General features: G+C 32.0%; 2 protein-coding genes across 3 annotated transcripts; both read left to right on the top strand.

Moving 5' to 3' along the window:
- On the top strand, positions 1–1848 carry LOC116127862 (lysine--tRNA ligase, chloroplastic/mitochondrial-like). The gene is made up of 5 exons (XM_031413526.1): positions 1–216; positions 891–1109; positions 1379–1490; positions 1671–1779; positions 1836–1848. Exons 1-5 carry the CDS (start codon positions 1–3, stop codon positions 1846–1848), a joined length of 669 nt encoding a protein of 222 aa, XP_031269386.1.
- A 9837-nt stretch (positions 1849–11685) lies between these two features.
- LOC116128039 (lysine--tRNA ligase, chloroplastic/mitochondrial-like) lies at positions 11686–16938 on the top strand. Of its 2 annotated transcripts, XM_031413711.1 has the most exons (9): positions 11686–11944; positions 12709–12816; positions 14114–14206; positions 14357–14461; positions 14625–14831; positions 14972–15066; positions 15563–15653; positions 16105–16281; positions 16505–16938. In XM_031413711.1, the coding sequence occupies exons 2-9, from the start codon at positions 12811–12813 to the stop codon at positions 16622–16624; spliced, it is 894 nt and encodes a 297-aa protein (XP_031269571.1). In that variant the 5' UTR covers positions 11686–11944; positions 12709–12810; the 3' UTR covers positions 16625–16938. The 2 variants fall into 2 exon arrangements, with proteins under 2 accessions (XP_031269571.1, XP_031269572.1); XM_031413712.1 differs by lacking the exons at positions 11686–11944; positions 12709–12816 and having other exon boundaries at positions 14346–14461.
- Positions 16939–20739: the final 3801 nt, after the last annotated feature.

Genomic DNA, 20739 nt, shown 5'->3' on the forward strand with positions numbered 1-20739 from the left:
ATGGAGTCATTGAAGCTGTGTAGCAGTCTATCTTCTTCCTTACCAATCAGCTTCCGCCACCTCATCCACCGCCGAGCCTCTTCCACACTCGTCCGCTGCTGCTCCTCCTCCGCCGCCACAACCACTAGCACTACCCGGATCAGAAACCGCCGATCTTCCTCTTCGTCCACTTCCACTTCCGACCGTGACGCCATTCGCACCATTCGTATCAAAAAGGTCTGTACAACTGCGTTTTACTTCATCCTAAGTTTTGCATTTATATATCCAGTTATTTAAGGCTTGATTTTGCCTTTTGATAGTGTTTTTGTTGGATAACAATAAAAAAGTTCGAAACTTTATTTGTTTTTGATTGTCATATTGTGCAATTTTTTTAAAGATTCTAATCAATATAGATTTCTGAAACTTTTAAGCTCTGGTTTCAAGTGTGTAAAGTTTAGTTATGGAGGATATGACCGAATGATGACTAGTTTAGTGAGTTGCTTGGTAACAAAATTAAAAAAATGCTTTTTAAATTTTTTTTTTATTCAAATAAATGTGTACTTTTTTAATTTCTTTTATTGAGGTCTGGTTGGCTTTATGAAAATTCAAGAATATTAAAGAAGTTAAAACTTTTTGCTTGAGTGATTTAGTGAAGTGTTTGAGTAGGATAAGAGAAAGTTTAGCATATTTGAAACAGAAGTTGCTGCTAGGAAAACAATGGTTTATTACTGAAGCTTGCTAGACTTAAGCAGGGTTGCTCAGAAATAGCATGAGAAGAAAAGAATTCAAAGATTTTGTAAATTTGTATTTGTATTTGCATTTAATATTTGTAGTTCTGGAATCAAAACTAGAGAGTAAATGAACTCAATTTTATTGAATTTTTAAGTAAGCATGCTAGTTTTTGTTCTTAGGTGGAAGAATTGAGGAGCAAAGGGTTAGAGCCGTATGCTTATAAGTGGGATAGGACTCATACTGCTAATCAGCTACAGGAGATATACAGGCATTTGGCAAACGGTGAAGAGTCAAGTGGTGAGAATGATAATGTATCTGTGGCAGGGAGAATTATTGCTCGCAGAGCATTTGGAAAGCTTGCTTTTTTGACATTAAGAGATGACTCGGGTACGATTCAGGTTTGTGCTTTTTCTTATTCTCCGCTGTAATTTGTCAAGATTTATGGTTTGAATATGGTTCTTTTGCTTGTTTATTATCTATTTTTCTTATTGTTTTGTGATCTCTATATCTTGGCAATTATACTCTTATAGCTGCACTGGTTAAATTTTTTATTACATAACAACTTGTGCACATTATATGTTTGAAATTCAAATAGGCACTTGTGTCAAGATAAAGCACAAAAGTATAAAAGCAGAAAAAGTGAAAGTTATTGTTTTATATGTTATAGCTTTACTGCGAGAAGGAAAGGCTTTTAAATGACCAGTTTGACCAGTTAAAGACGCTTGTTGATATTGGTGATATTCTTGGTGCTAGTGGCTCGATGAAAAGGACGGAGAAAGGTAAAGCTTCCAACTTGAGTTTTGGGGGAATTTACCACCCTGAAGTGAGTTGTGTCAGGGTTGTTCCCCTACGTACTAAACTTTGGATTTAATCTTGCTATTTGCTTTCATGATGACTTGCTGTGAAGCTATGAAGCTTTAACTGAAATTGTTCTTTTATAATTTTGGTCAATTCTTCAGGAGAGCTTTCTGTTGTTGTGAATTCTTTTGGGATTCTCACAAAGTCTCTACTTCCACTACCAGACAAATATCATGGTCTAACTGATGTGGATAAACGATACCGCCAAAGGTAGTTGATTTTCATTTTATATCTCTTATATCTTTTTTATGGTTTTTGGAAATTAGGTGTCCTAATTGAGCAACAAAGTAAATGAGGAGGAGTTGAAATGATTGTTTCACCAATTTCCTTTGTGTAGGTAATATTAGGCAAAGAATTTAGTCTATCAGTAAACTTCCTCTTTTTTTTTTTTTTTTAAATATATATATATATATTAAGAATCTAAGATCTTATATGATTAGAAAGAGTAGATATGTATGTGGCTTTATATGATGATATTAAAGTTAAAAAAAAAAGCTCAGATAAGTTTATAAAAAACTTTTTAGCAGCTATGCCTTCTATGATTATTCTGCAATCAACTTAAGGTGTGATGCCAAGGCAATCCAGGTGGCATAANCATGTGAACTATATAAACCACAGATACCATTTCAACAACATAATTTTCATATACTTGCACCCAAAAAACAGCACCAAAACATCATGATTCCTTACAAAAGAACAAAAAAAACAACCCATATGTGTGTTACAATTACCATAAGAAATTCTAGAACGAATCATTGTAAAAGCAACTGACAAAGACGACACCGCTTTACAAGCAATACGGTTAATGTAAGTTTTACTAAAACCATTGTATTTCATTAATCTATTGATTTCATTATTTTCTTAGTCATACAATAAATGATATTATACAAAATGGTTAAACATACAACTAATAACAATAGGATAGTGGTTTGTTCTACAGGAGTCTTATAATGATAATGGTTAACCATACAAATGGTTATGCCGAACCATGTGCATCTTTAGTTGTTAATAGTTTTCTAATACACAAAAACCAAAATGCTTTTTAGAATCCATATTTAACTAAGTCATATTTGGCACACTTATTTATTCTTAATTGTTAATCATACTGGTAATGGTATTGTGATTCCCAACTATGGATTTTTTTTTTTTTTAATTATTACGAATCTTGTGCTTCGAAACCATTATTTACCATACAATTTACAGGTGAAAATCTCTAAACAAACAAGCAAACATAAAACAAATATTACAAAGAAAGGACATTTCAAAACAACAACACAAATTGCCAACAATAACAATAGCGGGACTTTCAATTCTGAAGACACTTGCAGAAGCAGAAAATAAACAAGCTTTGCTACTGCTTGGAACGCATTTGTTCTTCATCAAACATGATACACATATGGGATTACAACTACTGATTGATGTTTGCCAAAAATATAACATGCAAGCAATATATCACACTACCGTTGCTCTGCTTACTATACACGACAACAAAGGTATACAAATTCTAATGAAATTAGTAAAACTACCTAATCATTTCTACAAACTGAAATATTGCAGGGAAGAATTCAAGTCCCTAACTCCAACTGCCACAATTCTCATAAAAGACGAATATTTGGGACTTGCAACAAGGAAAATCAAAATCGTATACACTGGGACAGATCAACTTCACTAGAAAATATCACATGTCATAGATGTAACGTGGATTACTAAATAGTCTGTATGAAATTTAATGTTTTAGTAAGTTTCTTATGTAATTTCTGGCACATGTAAAAATTTAAATGCTTTTTAGTTTAATCTGAAAATAGAAGTTAAAACTCACATCTACGATTATCCAATATTTAATAACTTATAAAGAAAAATTGATCCCAAAATTACAATGATCAGTAAACATAAACATATTTATAAAAAATATTAACACCAATGATTAGGAGAATCTCAAATAATTAAACACATTCGACAAACACAATCTAAATACTGTTTAAACATATCAAAAAAAATTTCATTCCATTATTGATTAGATTAAATTCCTGTTGAACCACAACATATTTGGAAACCCGCCTGTCGAACCATTGTTAACTATTATTAGTTTTCCTTTAATGCGCTACAAAAAGTTTGCTACCGTTTCGTATCCCATTACCCAATAAGTTGTCAACACTTTTTCAATCACGTGTTGATCTGTTACTAGATGTCAGTTAACTTTCCTAAAGCAACTTTTATATTGTTTGAAACAGTACCCTAGAAATTGATTGGGCTGTCATGTTCTCAAGTACTAAACAAATAAGGCAACGATTAGAAAATAATCCCAAAAACTTTGAAAAACTGTATAGATAGACATGCATTTTCAAAATCAATATGAGGATTATGGATGTGAAGGAACCATTAGAATTTTATACTATGACAAAATTCTCGCATAAAAGATTAGTTCAAATTTATTCGTCGTTTGTTTCCTATTTCTATTTAGATAAAACAAATCAAGATATATTCTAATGTGAAGTAACAAAATTTTAATTACAAGAATAAAATATTGGATAAAACATAAATAATATTTAATAACAAAATTAGACAAAATTGTTTATAAAATGTTAAAAAAATTAAACATATTCATAAACATCAATCTAAATATATTATAATCTTAATTAAAAAAAAAAAAAACTATAAATACCTTCTATTACAGATTAAAAAAAAAATTTTTTAGCATTATTGATTAACAAGACCGAAGCCGAACTATATGCATGTTTCATAACTATATTGTCGAACCACATTAAAAAATTAAATAATATATTATGAAGTCACATATCATCTCTGACTGGATACTTAAACATATTTATTGCTTCCTTTAAAAATGTACAATAAGATTTATTAGTAAAATCACAGTGTTTATTTATTATATTATCAACATTTTGCCGACCCTCATTAACACCTAACTAATATGTTACACACTTAACAAAATATTTATACGGTTTTCTTTAATATTACACAATAGTCTACTAACGTTTCGTATTACCTTATCCAAACAATTATAACACTTTTTCGATCGACACTTTTATTTATTACTAGTTGTCTATTTAGACCACCTCTTCGTATCCTATTCTCCTATAAATATTACTCTGACACCAATCACCCATTTAACTTTTTTCAGATACTATACGCTTTAATGTTCATTTCTTCTCTACAACTTAATTCAAAATGGTTGACAAACATCACAACCAAAAGAATCTACAACGATATTAGCAACAACCTCAACAACAATAATTCTCCACCAAGGAAACCAAAAGGTAGGAATGTTCCACATCTTTTGTATCTTAAATTACAAAATGTCTAAGAAAACGATAATACATATGCAGGAATATAAAAACCTAAAAAAAAAAAAAAAAAAAACTTTTTTGGATATGTTGAGAATTCTCTATAATTATTTTACATATTCATGTTCCCGTTTCCATATATTAAAATTTGATTGTATATTGTTTCTACATTGTTTAGACTTTTTCGAGGAATGCCGAATTGAGGGAAATTTTCAAAAAAGTTGACCCATCTGGATGATCTACATACTGCTAGAGACAAATTCAAAGAAGTCATTGACCAGATGTTAGAAATCATGCATCTGCCATGGATTATCTATAACATAAACAAAGAGATATGCATAGCACTAGAGGAACTGAACAACTATAGAGAATAGAAATAAACACCATCTACATTATCCAAACACACTTCACAGTATGAAAAACCGATGTACTTATTTCTTTTATAATAAAGTATTATTCTCTATGTTCACTTCATCTTGATTTTTATGTTACTCATTAATTGATTGAAAATTTTCCTTTAATTATGCAATGCATTTACTGTTTAATGAATCTACTAAAAATTCTCCATCTTGACAATTGGTTTTGATTTAATTCTTCCATCTTCACACATTGGATGAGTATTAATATATATAATAAGTACATTACATAGGCATTCAAAAAATCTAACCATTTAAATAAAACGTATAAGAGGGAAGTTAGTCTCTTCATATCGTTTTTGTTTTTACCCATAAATTAATTGAGTTATCATGTCTTAACTGTAAAAACAACAAAGCCTTTGAATAAAATGTGTGAACAAACGTTTGATTTCAAACCTTGGCTAGGGATTACTGTTTAAAGAAATATGAATCCATATTGTGAGAAAAAAAAATTCCAGTCAATGTCAAACTTGAAAATGAATATAACTTATAGAAATTACGAAAGCTCATAAATTTAGTTTAAATAATTGATCTTGATATATTAATTGATATTAATAATATAAAGGTACAATTATTAATTTCATCTTAACACATCGACTATATAGAATTTATATTTACTTAAAACTTGTATAATTTACAATTATCATCTCTTAATCTAATTACTTTATTCTGTTAAAATAAATTTTTTTACAACCTATTTCAAAAACTTAAATAAACATATCCACGCAACGCGTAGACCCCATGTCTAGTTAATTCATACACCCAAACCCAATAGTAGTTTACTGTTACATCTCATTAAGCCTTTTTATTTATCACTTTTGGAATGTAATAGACTGTGATTTGCTTCTTAATTAATCTCACTTTTTGTTTTCTTTTTGTCTGCAATTATTCTAGCAGATTGCAATTAAATTATCTTATTTGAAATTATAAATTAATTATTTGAAATAATTAAATAGAGGCTTTAATTAACAATTCGATTATTCTAAATAACCCAATTTTGGATGCAGTTGGTATTGGAATTGCTCCCGACATGTTATGATCAAGTTAGATTGGTCTGAAATAATTGTACCACTAGCCATGTTGGTTCATGAAAATTTAGGAATAGAATATTAGCAAGGAGGAAGGGGGTTACATTGTTTGCTTAATAAAATCTTGAAGAAATGGAATATAATTTGTTTTTCTCAACAAAATTGCCCCAATTAATATTAATAAATTCTATATTTTTATTAATTAAAATTTTCAATTCTTTAAAAGTTTATAAAATTTATGAACAATTCTAAAAAAAAATTCAAAAAATTTCAAAATTCAGGCTAGGCGAGTCGGGATAGGAGCAACCACATCCCGTGAGCCGGGCCTGGAATAGGGGTCCTTTCCCCACCCCAACCTGTGCCCTCCTTGTGCTTTTGGTTTATATCTCAGGGTAAATATATCAAGGATCACTTAAGAAAACTCATTTGATAAGCTAACACATGTCCTATTCTAGGGCATCTAGTTGCAATTGTCCTTGTAGAATAGTAACAATTTCCTAATCCTCATCTTTATAGAAGAACAGTTGACTCTCTATAATTTCTCACAATCAAAAGGCCAAATTTGCCATTGCTATGAACATATTAAGCTAGTACCTTCAGTCTCTTACACTTCTCCCTTGGCAAACTTGTAAAAGATTGGTTAGATATCTCAAAGGCCATTGTTCTATTGTTTGCATTTCAGCTACAATGCCTTTGTGCTTGAAGGTTACATAGTGTTGATTGCTAGTAATCTATGTAGGTCCATAAGTGTTGGGATTTATGCCCTACAACTATTCATATCTTATGAATTAATGAATTAACTTATATTCCTTTATGAATTGATAAAGTCGTATCATAAGGTTCCAAGACTAGTAATAATGATAAGAACTATTTATATGATGGATAACATATGTGAGACATATTTCTCAATTAAAGTTCGAAAATGATTCACAACCTATAATTAAAGTTGATAATTTTTTTTTTCTTAATCACCAATGCCCAACGATGTCCAAACCTTTGCACGCATCTCAACTAATCTCTTAGGCTTTGGAATTATCGGTCGAGTAACATCCTAGTTGGCCACATCTATTAGTGCTTGAGGGACTTAGAACTTAAGAACTTATAAATCTTTTTTTGTTCTTTTACCATCAGACCACTCAGTAGTGATTTAAAGTTGGATACTTTATTAAGGAAGTGGTTGTGTCATTTGCTTCAATTAAGGAGTGACTAGCCTAAAGTCATCAAAAGGGTTGACTTTGGTCTGACACACTTGTTATGGAATGTCTGAATCGAACCATGTGAAATTCAAAACTTATGTAATATCGATTATCGAACAAAATTTAGAATTTCACACCTTGACAATCAGGGCATGCTTTCCTTATTTCTTACAGAATCATGGACTCTTGATAATGTCATTGTACCCAGAACTGGCCACCACCGCCAGTCGTTGTCGACCACCAGCGAGGCTGCCGAAAGTTTCATAATGGAGTACGACCGCCGATATGGTTGGCCGTGCGCTGATGAGGCCTTTTCGGGCGGGTCATAGATCATGAAATAATGGTCGAAAACGACCAGATCTGTGGAACTATCGACGTCACAACCAGATCTATAGCATTGCCGCGGCCGTTGGGCGTGGTTTTGGTTGCCGCAGTGGCTTGGGGGTAGGGGTGTTTTAGTTAAGTTTAAAACGTTTTTGGCTTTTAGGGAGTTTTTGCTAAATCTGAAAAGTAAGGGTTAAAGAACTATTCAAAAATAATCATAAAAAATACTATTAATTATATAGATACCCACATATTCATCCTCCCAATCAAACATATTATTTACCAATTTATTTGAACCAACCAAATACTAATTTATTCAAGGTAATATTTCTTACTTTATATAATATAATCCCCATAATATACAAACTCTTTCATTTGGCTCACAAAATGTTATATTACTGAGGAATGTTGTATTACTGAAAATAGATTACTAGAGAATCTTAGAGAAATGTGTTGGTGGTTGAAAAAATTGGTGGATATGTTATAATAATAGTTTGGTTGGGGATAAAGGATGGGTATGTTATATAGATTACTAAATTGCCCTCATTTTTAATAATAATATATATTTTTTTATATTATTTTATTCAATTATTTCTTTAACCCCATTTGAATTTTGTTAAAACACTCAAACATATAAAACTTTAATTTATAGCAAAATCACCCCTACCACCCCAAGCCACTGCCGGCAGCCAGCCACCACTGATGGCAGCCGCCGAGGCTCACGACTAGCCGGATCTGGCTGGTCCTGTGCCGATAAGGCTAATCAGCCAGATCTGGCCGTGATTATGGCCGTTTCATGGCCAAGATGTGGCTGTGAAATGCCATAGATCGTGCTGTGAAAAGCTAGATCTTTTGCCGTGAAACGGCGGCCATTTCACAACCAGTCTATGGCGTTTCACGACCACACCTTTGGTCGTGAAACGACCAGATCTGGTCGTTCTGGCCATGGATCACAAATCGTGGCCAGAAACGTCCTTACCAGCACACATCGGCAAGATCCCATCGGTCTTGTACCGATATGACACTTTTTACGGCAGCTAGCGTCGATGGTAGTCTTGGTGGTTGGGGTATTTTTGTAACTTTTAAACTTTTTATGGCGAGGTGTTTTAGTTAAATTCTCGAATGTAGGAATCTAAGTAATTATTATTTGGTAGACATATGAGGGTAAATGTGTTCGAAATGTAAAAGATTAAGGACAAATAGAGTCAAAATTAAGATTACCTTGATATCTTATATTAACCCTTTGGAAAGGTATTTGATTACCTCTAATATTATCATAATATTATTTGTAATAAAGATTATGTAATATTTATTACTTAACAATGACGAGTGAATTTTAAAAATTAAACAAAAATATATGATTAATCTTATATCAGTGGAGCAATGCCACCTTAAAAGTAATTTTTTAAAGCAAGTGGAAATTATATCATTACAGTAGAGTAAGAACCGGAGACGAGCAAACCAACATGGAGTCATTGAAGCTGTGTAGCAGTCTATCTTCTTCCTTACCAATCACTTCCGCCACCTCATCCACCGCCGAGCCTCTTCCACACTCGTCCGCTGCTGCTCCTCCTCCGCCGCCACAACCACTAGCACTACCCGATCAGAAACCGCCGATCTTCCTCTTCGTCCACTTCCACTTCCGACCGTGACGCCTTCGCACCATTCGTATCAAAAAGGTCTGTACAACTCGTTTTACTTCATCCTAAGTTTTGCATTTATATATCCAGTTATTTAAGGCTTGATTTTGCCTTTTGATAGTGTTTTTGTTGGATAACAATAAAAAAGTTCGAAACTTTATTTGTTTTTGATTGTCATATTGTGCAATTTTTTTAAGATTCTAATCATATAGATTTCTGAAACTTTTAAGCTCTGGTTTCAAGTGTGTAAAGTTAGTTATGGAGGATATGACCGAATGATGACTAGTTTAGTGAGTTGCTTGGTAACAAAATTAAAAAATGCTTTTTAATTTTTTTTTATTCAATAATGGTACTTTTTAATTTCTTTTATTGAGGTCTGGTTGGCTTTATGAAAATTCAAGAATATTAAAGAAGTTAAAACTTTTGCTTGTGATTTGTGAAGTTTAGTAGGATAAGAGAAGTTTAGCATATTTGAAACAGAAGTTGCTGCTAGGAAAACAATGGTTTATTACTGAGCTTCTAACTTAAGCAGGGTTGCTCAGATAGCATGAGAAGAAAAGAATTCAAAGATTTTGTAATTTGTATTTGTATTGCATTTAATATTTGTAGTTCTGGAATCAAAACTAGAGAGTAAATGAACTCAATTTTATTGAATTTTTAAGTAAGCATGCTAGTTTTTTTGTTCTTAGTGGAAGAATTGAGGAGCAAGGTTAGAGCCGTAGCTTTAAGTGGATAGGACTCTACTGCTAATCAGCTACAGGAGATATACAGGCATTTGGCAAACGGTGAAGAGTCAAGTGGTGAATGATAATGTACTGTGGCAGGGAGAATTATTGCTCGCAGAGCATTTGGAAAGCTTGCTTTTTTGACATTAAGAGATCCTCGGGTACGATTCAGGTTTGTGCTTTTTCTTATTCTCCGCTGTATTGTCAAGATTTATGATTTGAATATGGTTCTTTTGCTTGTTTATTATCTATTTTCTTATTGTGTGTTATCTCTATATCTTGGCAATTATACCTTATGCTGCACTGGTTAAATTTTTTATTACATAACAACTTGTGCACATTATGTTTGAAATTCAAATAGGCACTTGTGTCAAGATAAAGCACAAAAGTATAAAGCAGAAAAAGTGAAAGTTATTGTTTATATGTTATAGCTTTACTGCGAGAAGGAAAGGCTTAAATGACCAGTTTGACCAGTTAAAGCACTTGTTGATATTGGTGATATTCTGGTGCTAGTGGCTCGATGAAAGGACGGAGAAAGGTAAAGCTTCCAACTTGAGTTTGGGGGAATTTACTACCCTGAAGTAGTTGTTCAGGTTGTTCCCCACGTACTAAACTTGGATTTAATCTTGCTATTTGCTTTCATGATGACTTGCTGTAAGCTACGAAGCTTTAACTGAAATTGTTCTTTATATATTTTGGTCAATTCTTCAGGAGAGCTTTCTGTTGTTGTGAATTCTTTTGGATTTCACAAAGTCTCTACTTCCACTACCAGACAAATATCATGGTCTACTGATGTGGAAAACGATACCGCCAAAGTGTGATTGTTTCATTTTATATCTCTTATTCTTTTTATGGTTTTGGAAATTAGGTGTCCTAATTGAGCAACAAGTAAATGAGGAGGAGTTGAATGATTGTTTCACCAATTTCCTTTGTGTAGGTAATATTAGGCAAAGAATTTAGTCTTCAGTAAACTTCCTCTTTTTTTTTTTTTTTAATATATATATATATATAAGATCTAAGATCTTATATGATTAGAAAGAGTAGATATGTATGTGGCTTTATATGATGATATTAAGTTAAAAAAAAAAGCTCAGATAAGTTTATAAAAACTTTTTAGCAGCTATGCCTTCTATGATTATTCGCAATCAACTTGGATGATGCCAAGGCAATCCAGTGGCATAATTCTCTTTTATCCTTATTTTCTGCTTCTTCATGTTTTGGACTTTGCAGATTGTTTGATGTCTTCATGCCAGTTTCACATGTATCATTTTCTATGTATAATTTCATCATTTAATTTTATTTTTTCTAAGTGGTTGATATTTTCTGTGTTTAGGTATGTAGAATATGTGCAAATCCTGAGTAGCTGATGTTTCCGGAGAGAGCAAGGTGGGTTGTTTTCTTTAGTGTCTTGCAAATCTTGTCTGTTTGTTTGTTCACTTTCTAACGTAGAATTCCTTATGGACATATAGCGGAAGATGGTTATCACTAAAACATTTTCCATCATATGCTTATCAACCAAAGAGAGGGTCACTTTTTTGAATGTTACACCTTGTTTTTGTATGCTTTTAGTTTATATATTGACTCCAACTATAACTATGCTTTTCTTTCATATGCTGAAATTATTTGTGCTCTAATGCTTTGAATTTTCATTCTTCCCTTACATTTTTTTTAGTAGATTGTATCAGAGATACGCAAGACAGTGGAGTCTTTGGGTTTCATTGAAGTTGAAACTCCAGTTCTACAGGTCTGTTTATATCTTCAGACTTGTTTACTTTTCCGATTTCTTTTTCCTAATATTTGGTTAAATAAATCATTAATTATTTCACCTTCTAATTATAGTGCAAAAAGAATTTGCTATTGCTTCCTATCATAAAAAACTGTCTATTTTGATATTTAAAATATGTTGGTCACATTTAATTTCTTAGATATGCATGAAAGATATTTTAACCTGAAGTGCCATTGTGCCTGAAATCCTTGTGCACTTTTGGAAGAGACATAGATCCTAATGGGTGAAGATGTAATTGGAATGTGTTAGCTCATCCTCCTTAGGGATGGCAACAGGGTGAGACTTTTGTTCACTAAACCTATTTGAGAGGCTATATTTCACTTCAAATTTCACTCCATTTAAGAGCTTGAACAGGTTGGGGATGACGTTTACTTTCCTTTTTGGAATGTTTGGGCAATGGTTATTCTTTGCTTGTACAGACTTGATAGACATGTTTTCCTTCCCTTTTATGTGGAATAGATTGCACTCTTCGTTTCAATATTCTGAAACTATTTAAATAAAATTCCTATTTGCTTTACATCATTCATTTAGTTGAAAATATGTTAGACAGTTGGAAAGCTGTTAGTGAATTCATTACTTGGGTAGGTGTTGGCAGAAAGTCTGTGCATCCTGCACCATATGATTAATTTAATGTTAGTGAGAGTTGATCTAGTTGTTAAATTCAAAGGTGTAAAGATCATTAGTCTATTGAACTTGGTTTTTTAATTGATTTGTTCAATTAGGGAGCAGCTGGTGGAGCGGAAGCAAGGCCATTTGTTACATATCATAATTCACTTGGAAGGGATCTCTATTTGAGAATTGCAACTGAGCTCCATTTGAAGAGAATGTTGGTGAGTTTCTATATATATGAATTCCATTATACGTGATAAAACTTGAGTTTGTAGACACCTCTTTTCTTCATTAATTCATTGAATTTTTTTTTGTTTAAATGATAAATTCTACATTCTTAAACTACTGTAGTTTAGATTGTTGTGAATTTTAGTGCCTGTATACCTTCTTTTTAACTTAACCTGTCTGCTATTGATTTCTAAATTGTCCCATACTCGATGTCTACTTTATGCACACAATTCTGGAAAAAAAAAAATGTGCCTCTGGCCTGTTATATAATTAAAATTGTATTTAATTAAGTGAATATTGTAAAAGCTCAAATATTTTTTTCCTCTTTTTTACTCATGTAGCAATATTTTGCAACAGAAATTAAAGAAAATGCATTACCAAACTATTTTTCTTCTTAAGAATGAGATGAATTGGTTGTGAACTTTATACTTTTTCTTGAGAAAAGGAGGAAAAAAATAAGATCATCCCAATCTTTGGGTTTGTTGGAATTTTTTCCTCTAAAAACTTGGGGAATCATGTCCTGGTTATTTGACTCTACATGAATACTGCAGCAGCACTTGTCTACTACATGAGGCCTTATATTGATTTATTTAGTTTGTATTACAGGCATCTTTCCAAAATCCCTGGTAATTTTCACTTTTCTGGAGGGACGGTCAAAAACTCCTTCTCTTTAGATACTTTTAAGTCTTGGAAGAATAACACTGTCGTCTTTCTAAAATTCTTTTTTGTTTTGGTCTCTTTCTTGGGTTTGTTAAACCCTGTTTTATTTTTTCTTAAAAGGTCCTTTTGAGCCCCTCGTCCTGTCCTTTTTGGCTAAATCATTGTCACAATAAATTCTTAACTGTAAAATATGATGTAACCTACTGGTGAAGTTCTGAAATTCTTGAAAAAGACAAAACTATTTGCTCTAATAAACCTTCTTCTTGTCTTCTATCAGTTCTATGTTTAGTTCCCATTGGGTTTATGTAAATGATATCTTTGAAAAGTTTGCTACCCTTCCATTTTAAGTATAATTTTAGGTTGAGCTTATTCTGTGGTCTTCTTTGTGGGCTTCGACAAATTTGCATACTGCCTGCTGTCACTTTGTCCATGCCTCTGCCCATTTTTATTGGAATGAATCTTTGCATTCTTCTAATAGTCACACTTACCCTCGCATGTTGACATAAATTTACTGTGTTCCATACTGTGTTTGTTTTCTTTTTACTTTATGTTCTATCCTTCCACTTTAGGTTATATTGTTTTGCTTCGACTAGATTAATGTCTGAACAAATTTGAATCATGTAATGACAGGTTGGAGGATTTGAAAAAGTATATGAGATTGGTCGAATATTCAGAAATGAAGGCATTTCAACTCGCCATAATCCTGAATTTACCACCATAGAGGTATTCACTATATTGCTTTTGTTTAATACATTATGTGGTATGCTAGTATGTTTTATATGATAAGGATTGATTATTGATTTCATAACGCATCTTAAATTTCCATTTCTATTGAATGAAGGCTGATCAGCTCTTGTTTTAGCTTGATTTTAGATGTATGAAGCATATTCAGACTACCAAAGCATGATGAACATGGCTGAGGAAGTTGTTACTCGCTGTGCACTTGCAGTTCATGGGAAACTTACCATTGATTACCAGGTAAATGTCCTTTGCCAGATTGGTTCATTTGATAAAATATAGTTACTGCTTATGTCTGTTCATGTACTAGTTACTTCTCCCTGTAGTCACAAAAATTCTCTCTGTTTCAACAATCAGTAGTACATGCTAATTTTGTGAAGACTGATGAAATTCTTCCATTCAGGGGGTGGAGATAAGTTTGGAACGGCCATGGAGGAGGGAAACCATGCATAATCTTGTTAAAGAAACCACTGGGATTAATTTCCATGACTTGGGAAATGATCTTAAGGTTGCTAAAGAGGTTACTTTGAAGGCACTTGGGACTGGGCTTGATAACAAAGACAAATCTGCCATTGAAGCAAGCCCTTCTCTGGGTAACCTTCTTAATGAGGTGATTTTTCTTGCTAGTGCTATTGCTATTCATAGATTTACATCCTTTACCACGAGTATTTACTGAGCCCTTTTCTACTGGTTATATTATATTATTCCTTTACGTAGCTCTTATCAGCTTTAGGTTTTCTTCTTTTCCAGGTCTTTGAAATTGCGGTAGAACCAAAGCTCCTGCAACCCACATTTGTTTTGGACTATCCTATTGAGATATCTCCCTTAGCCAAACCACATCGAAGGTATATACATATACTTTCAAACACACACAGATACGCACATGCACACACAAAAAATATATATTGTTATTTGTTGGATTTGTTATTTTTTAGGTGCATGGAGTAAGATACTTTGTTGACCTATTTTGTTTATTACATGGGGTTACTGGAATTGCAGTCTCCTAAATTTTCCTTGAGGTGTATCATTGTGTCGATCTGCATTGATCACATTTTGAGATTTCTGTACAAAGAATTGATGGCATGGAAATATAGATTTTGTTGGTCATTCTCTCTCTTTTTAAGTAGATACATTTGGTCTTTATGACCAACTTTTATCTTCTATAACCTACAAAGATGTCTAAAATCTTTGTTTCACTATTTCTTCTATTATGTTCATTTTCCTTGGATGCAATGAAACTATATGTTAAGGTGGAAAGATTGTGCCTTTTTTTTGCTGTAAACATTTGATTCTTCCATGATGTATGCAATTTTGAAATATTTTGCTTGTTATCCAAAACAGCCATGCAAGCTTGACCGAGAGATTTGAACTCTTCATCTGTGGTCGTGAATTGGCCAATGCATTCTCTGAGTTGACTGATCCGTTGGACCAAGTAAGTTGCTGCAGTCTCTGTATATGCTAAGTTTGGCTAATACTACCTTGAGTTGGAGTATTAAACTATGATTAACCTTTATACAACTAATGAGCATAGTATTGCTGTGGATGAACTATGATATTGTGGTTGTTAGTGGGGTCAATAAAAATGTTGAAAATTTCTGTATATGAAAAAAATGCTTAACAGGATGGAAATCCTACACATTAAATTGTAGATTCATCTCAATGATTTAATCATTTTACTACTTAAATCTAGGAATAGGATCTTGGTGATGGTGTCAATGATTGATGCATAAATTCAAGTTCCTATTGGCTACTGGTGTCCGTGTTGATGAATTTATCACTTAAAACCTATTTATTGCCCTTTTGGTTTACATCAAAAAACTGCGACTATTCTTGCTTTTAGTTAGAAAGGAGAGGATATTGACATTAACTTTAAATGGCGGCAGAGGGCACGCTTGGAAGACCAAGTGAGGCAGCATAATGAGAAGAGAGCAGCAGCTGTTTCAGAAACATCAACTGCAAATGAAGATTCGAAGAAAAATGATGATAACTCATATGAAGTTACTCTCGATGATGACTTTCTGACAGCTTTAGAATACGGAATGCCACCAGCTTCAGGGATGGTATGGTCATATTTGAATTTATATTTGATTGTTATAAATTGTCCATACCACAAGTTGCAAGACTATCTTCTGTCAAATTCTTTTATCTCTGTAACAATTGCGCTGTTTAGATATTATCTTTTGAATAAAATGGCCTTGGAGTTTTTCAGTTGACATTTTAGCATAGTGAGCATTATCGTTAAACTGATATGTCTAACCGTGCTGAAAATAATTCATCTTTCAGGGACTTGGAATCGACAGGCTGGTGATGCTTTTGACGAACTCTGCCAGTATTCGAGATGTTATTGCCTTTCCTGCCCTAAAACTTCAGCATAGTATTATAGCAGCTGGTCAGACAGATTAGTGTTCTTATGCTTCAGCACAGATGTTGACATTCAAAGAGGATTTTGATATGTTCAGACAGAATGGCAGGTGCCACTTCTTTTTTGTATAATACCTCACCTTTAGGAAAATTTTGGCAGTACTTCGAAATTCTTCTTATTGTTGTGTGAATTAAATAAAAAACATACGATATATATCTAAGGTAGAGCAGAAAAAGAGCCTCAGCTAAGTAATCTGGCATAACATCTTTGAAGGTCTGCTCTTAGAGATTCATTGATTAGATGATATTCTTTTTGCGCGATTAAATCAAATGTAAACCACACATGTATTCTCTAAGTTATATACTATACAATAATGTTGAATCTCTTCCAGAATTTCGGATAATCCCACTTTCTCGTTTAGAAATTTGATTCTTACAATCTGTATTTTGCTCATTGATGTTTACTTGAAGATCTGAAACTTTTCCTAGATGAGTTATTGCTCTAGCTGAGACATTGTTTTCAGAAAGTTCAACAAAAAGGTAGGTGTACAGTGTACTGATAAATATGTTTATCATTTTCTTAGTAAAATTTACCTAGTGTTCAGGATGTAGTAGCGATTCTTTGACTTGAAAATTCTACAAACAGTCTCTGTATTGGAGAAAGTGGATAGCAACTAGTTATATATTTTATATTTAATAAACTTGATTAAGAAGAAGATTTGATTATATGATTACTTCTATAATGATTGGAACTCCAGCTAAGTTATTGGGTTAGATCTTTCAACAAAACATAAAAATATTAATTTCTTCCACAGACTAAAAACCCTATAATGGCACACATGAATAAGGTGTCAACTTTATTTGTGTTTTGTTTTTTAATCAATCAAGTAGGTATATTGATCTAATAACATTATCGATCAGTGATACGATGTCTTCGTATTTGATGAATAGGTCGATATTAGTTTGGTGAAGGTCTATTATTAGAAAACCGTTCTTTCAATTATATTTCGGCGATTTTATTCTATATTGTTTAATGATCCGCTCAATGTGATGTTGCCACATGGGTGCATTTGTGAGGGGAATTGTGACAGTTTGTACTTTTTGTGCCAGGCAAAGTTCAATTCTATTACATCCATCATAAAAATTGCATGTAGCAATGATGAAAGACAAGAGTAGTTAGAGAGGAGGGACCTTTGCCCCCCGAATCAAACACATTAGGGCATGCGTTTGTCTCTAGATACATAACAAAAGTTGAGAGAATTTGCCAAAACCAATTTGAAATTTTGATTTTTTTTTTAATTTTTAACATGGGTGTTTAACTTTTAGGCAGCTTTTGTTTGCTTCTCTAATGATTCTTGTTTCTAGAGATGTTGTATTCAAGTGGTTGACCCCATGTCCCCATGTGACACATTTGATATGTAGTGAGAATTGCATAATTTTTAGATTAAATAATGTCATTTCATGAAATGGGAGTGTGAAGGTTTCAATTTATGGACCATATGAACAAAATGCCGAAGATAGTTTCTTATATAATTGACAATACCATACACAATATCTTTCACGGTCCCCTCAGGTTATACTATATTTTAGATTTTTTTTTTCTCATGTTTTCTAGATCTAGAAATATAGAAGAAGATAAAATAAGAAAAAAAAAAATAATAATAACCCATTTGATACGTCTTCTAAAATTGTTTTGTATTTGATTTTAAAAAAAGTTTGAAATATTGTGATTTAACTTTTTGACATTGTTTGTGATTCGTGCATTTTTGTCAATAAAACAATGTTAACAGAGAAAGAATAAAGATAGTTACTTTTAATATCTACTTACATCTTTGAAAATCATTGAATTGATAAAGATAAGTAATTTACACGGAACTTAATCTCTATATATCACATTAGAAAATGATTTAAAACACATCTAGAAAGTAGAAACTTTTCTTGTATCAGTTAAAGAATATTGATAAAAGTAACATTTTTTTACCTCAAAAAACTAAAAGATGTTATTATATACCATTTTGTAATACCCTTATGACCAAATTTTATGGGCATCCAAGGATAAATTTTGGGATAAAATGAATGCCCAATATGGTTTTCGTTGAGATGAGAATAGAAGTAAAGAATAAACAATGGACGGAGGCAAATAAAGTGCATTTATGATCTTTCTAAAGGTTGTATCATATCATCCATGCAAAAAACATTTTTAATAAAGAAAAAAAGAAGAGAAAGTTGTATGATTGTTTCATTTTGCCATAAATTCTATCACCCAAAAGTGAAGAAAAAGAAACTTATGCCAATCAAAGCTTTCCAAGATAGACCATCTATCAAGGAAAAGGCAACCAAGAAGGAATAACAAAAGACACAAATTTAGATTAACATAATCCTAATTTAAAATTGAATTATCTCTTAATAGGTCATTTGCCTTAACTCTTCACAAATTCCTTGATGACCTAGGAAATATTATTAGAATAAACAAACCCAAATAGGAGGACAACTTGGAAGTTTCAATGGCAATCAATAGTAGTGGATGTCCTAATCATGGATGACCTAAGACATGTGGTTTCAAACCATTGCTTCTAATAAGAGCATACAAAAACAGTCAAGTAGTTGTGTCATGTGTGAGCTTGCTATAGGTTCATGTCAAGAAAATATTGAGTTTTCTCCAAACTATTCTAGTGTATGTGATACATGCATAAATCATTCTTATATAGTTATACAATTTCATTCACCCCAATCATTTTAAATATTTCATTCCACCCTACTAATATTTTACTTTTTTTTTTTTTTTTCCAATAAAAACACTTAAAAAGGCCTTTTAATTCATTATTTAAAAAAAAAAAAAAGGATGAAATCAAAATATTTGAGTTATATTCTTAATATTGCTAAAATCAAACGTTTGATATAATATTCAAATATTCTCTATATCCCTTCATTTCCGAAAAAAAAAAAAAAAAAAAAAAAAAAAGAATTGCATTTGAATGCTATTTCAAATTGGTCCAAATCACCCACAAAATTAAACTGCTCATAATTAATGGAGCAAGTCTAATAAAAATCAACATATTTTTAGTCCGAGTTTCATTGAATTTAGAGAGTCGTCCATGATTCATTGTACATATAACCAGCCTATAAGGATCTGCCATATCAACGCGCATAGTATTTATGGGCACTTTCATTTGCTGATTTTATGTGTAAAGGATACACACAAATTTCTTTTCTTGATTTATAATAAAAACTATCGTGTTTTGATGGTATATGAATTGAGTAATGTTATACTTACATCATTCTTTTACACAATTTTTATTACATTATGATGTGACATATGTCATAATCACACAAAATTTTAATTATTTTAAATTTTTAATATTATAATAGAATTTGTGTGGTTGTAACATATGCCACATCATGATGTTTACAAAATGGTATAAGTGTAACATTACTCATATGAATTTGAATCGGTATGATACATTAAACCTAAAAGAAAAAAAATACAATGAAACTTAATGAGCACAATTTATTTATTATTATTTCTTTTTTTTATGATTGAGCGTGTCTGAACCAATTTACACATACTTCAATTAATCTTTCAGGATCCTTAAACTACCGAGTGATAAGAACTCCAATGACTATCCCTATTAGTAATTGAGGAAAGATTCAAATTCATAACCTTTTGAGTAATACATTCAAGAATCCTTATTAAATCACTTGATCACCTAAATGTACTTCACAAGCTTGTTTTAAATCTTCATAAGTCAGCTAACAGAACATGTTTTTCCATTTCTAATTTTTGGTATCCAAACATGGTAGCTTATGATATTGTAAAAGAATAACAAAGAAGGAAGAAAGAAAAAGAGAGACATAAGCTGAGTATAAAGAAGGTATTGTTTGGTTGGTGAAGAAAGGCACTTTAAAATTGAAAAGTATCTTTACTTAAAAACAATTGTAATTGTGCTATAAAATATATAATATGGCAGTTACTATAAAACAGCTTTTTGAAGCACCAACAGTTACATTATAGAATGTTTGACAGTTGGGTTTTGTCTTCCAAAATTTTCCAAATTCTTGCAATAACTTGTGGCTCTCTTTCTCTTTCTTTTTGTTCTGTCTCTTCTCCTTCTTCTTCATCATCGAGGGCAGAACAGTCTTTTCAGTTACAGTTACAG

This window comes from Pistacia vera, unplaced genomic scaffold, assembly GCF_008641045.1.
Source record: "Pistacia vera cultivar Batoury unplaced genomic scaffold, PisVer_v2 Contig196, whole genome shotgun sequence".
Classification (NCBI taxonomy): domain Eukaryota; kingdom Viridiplantae; phylum Streptophyta; class Magnoliopsida; order Sapindales; family Anacardiaceae; genus Pistacia; species Pistacia vera.

Bases quoted from the DNA above. Each gene is read 5' to 3' on its own strand.
- LOC116127862 (XM_031413526.1), top strand. From the start codon at position 1: ATGGAGTCATTGAAGCTGTGTAGCAGTCTATCTTCTTCCTTACCAATC. The intron at 217-890 runs GTCTGTACAACT...TTTTGTTCTTAG, and splicing joins GCACCATTCGTATCAAAAAG to GTGGAAGAATTGAGGAGCAA. The intron at 1,491-1,670 runs GTAAAGCTTCCA...TCAATTCTTCAG, and splicing joins GATGAAAAGGACGGAGAAAG to GAGAGCTTTCTGTTGTTGTG.
- LOC116128039 (XM_031413711.1), top strand. The intron at 15,067-15,562 runs GTATATACATAT...TATCCAAAACAG, and splicing joins TTAGCCAAACCACATCGAAG to CCATGCAAGCTTGACCGAGA. The intron at 15,654-16,104 runs GTAAGTTGCTGC...AAATGGCGGCAG, and splicing joins TGACTGATCCGTTGGACCAA to AGGGCACGCTTGGAAGACCA.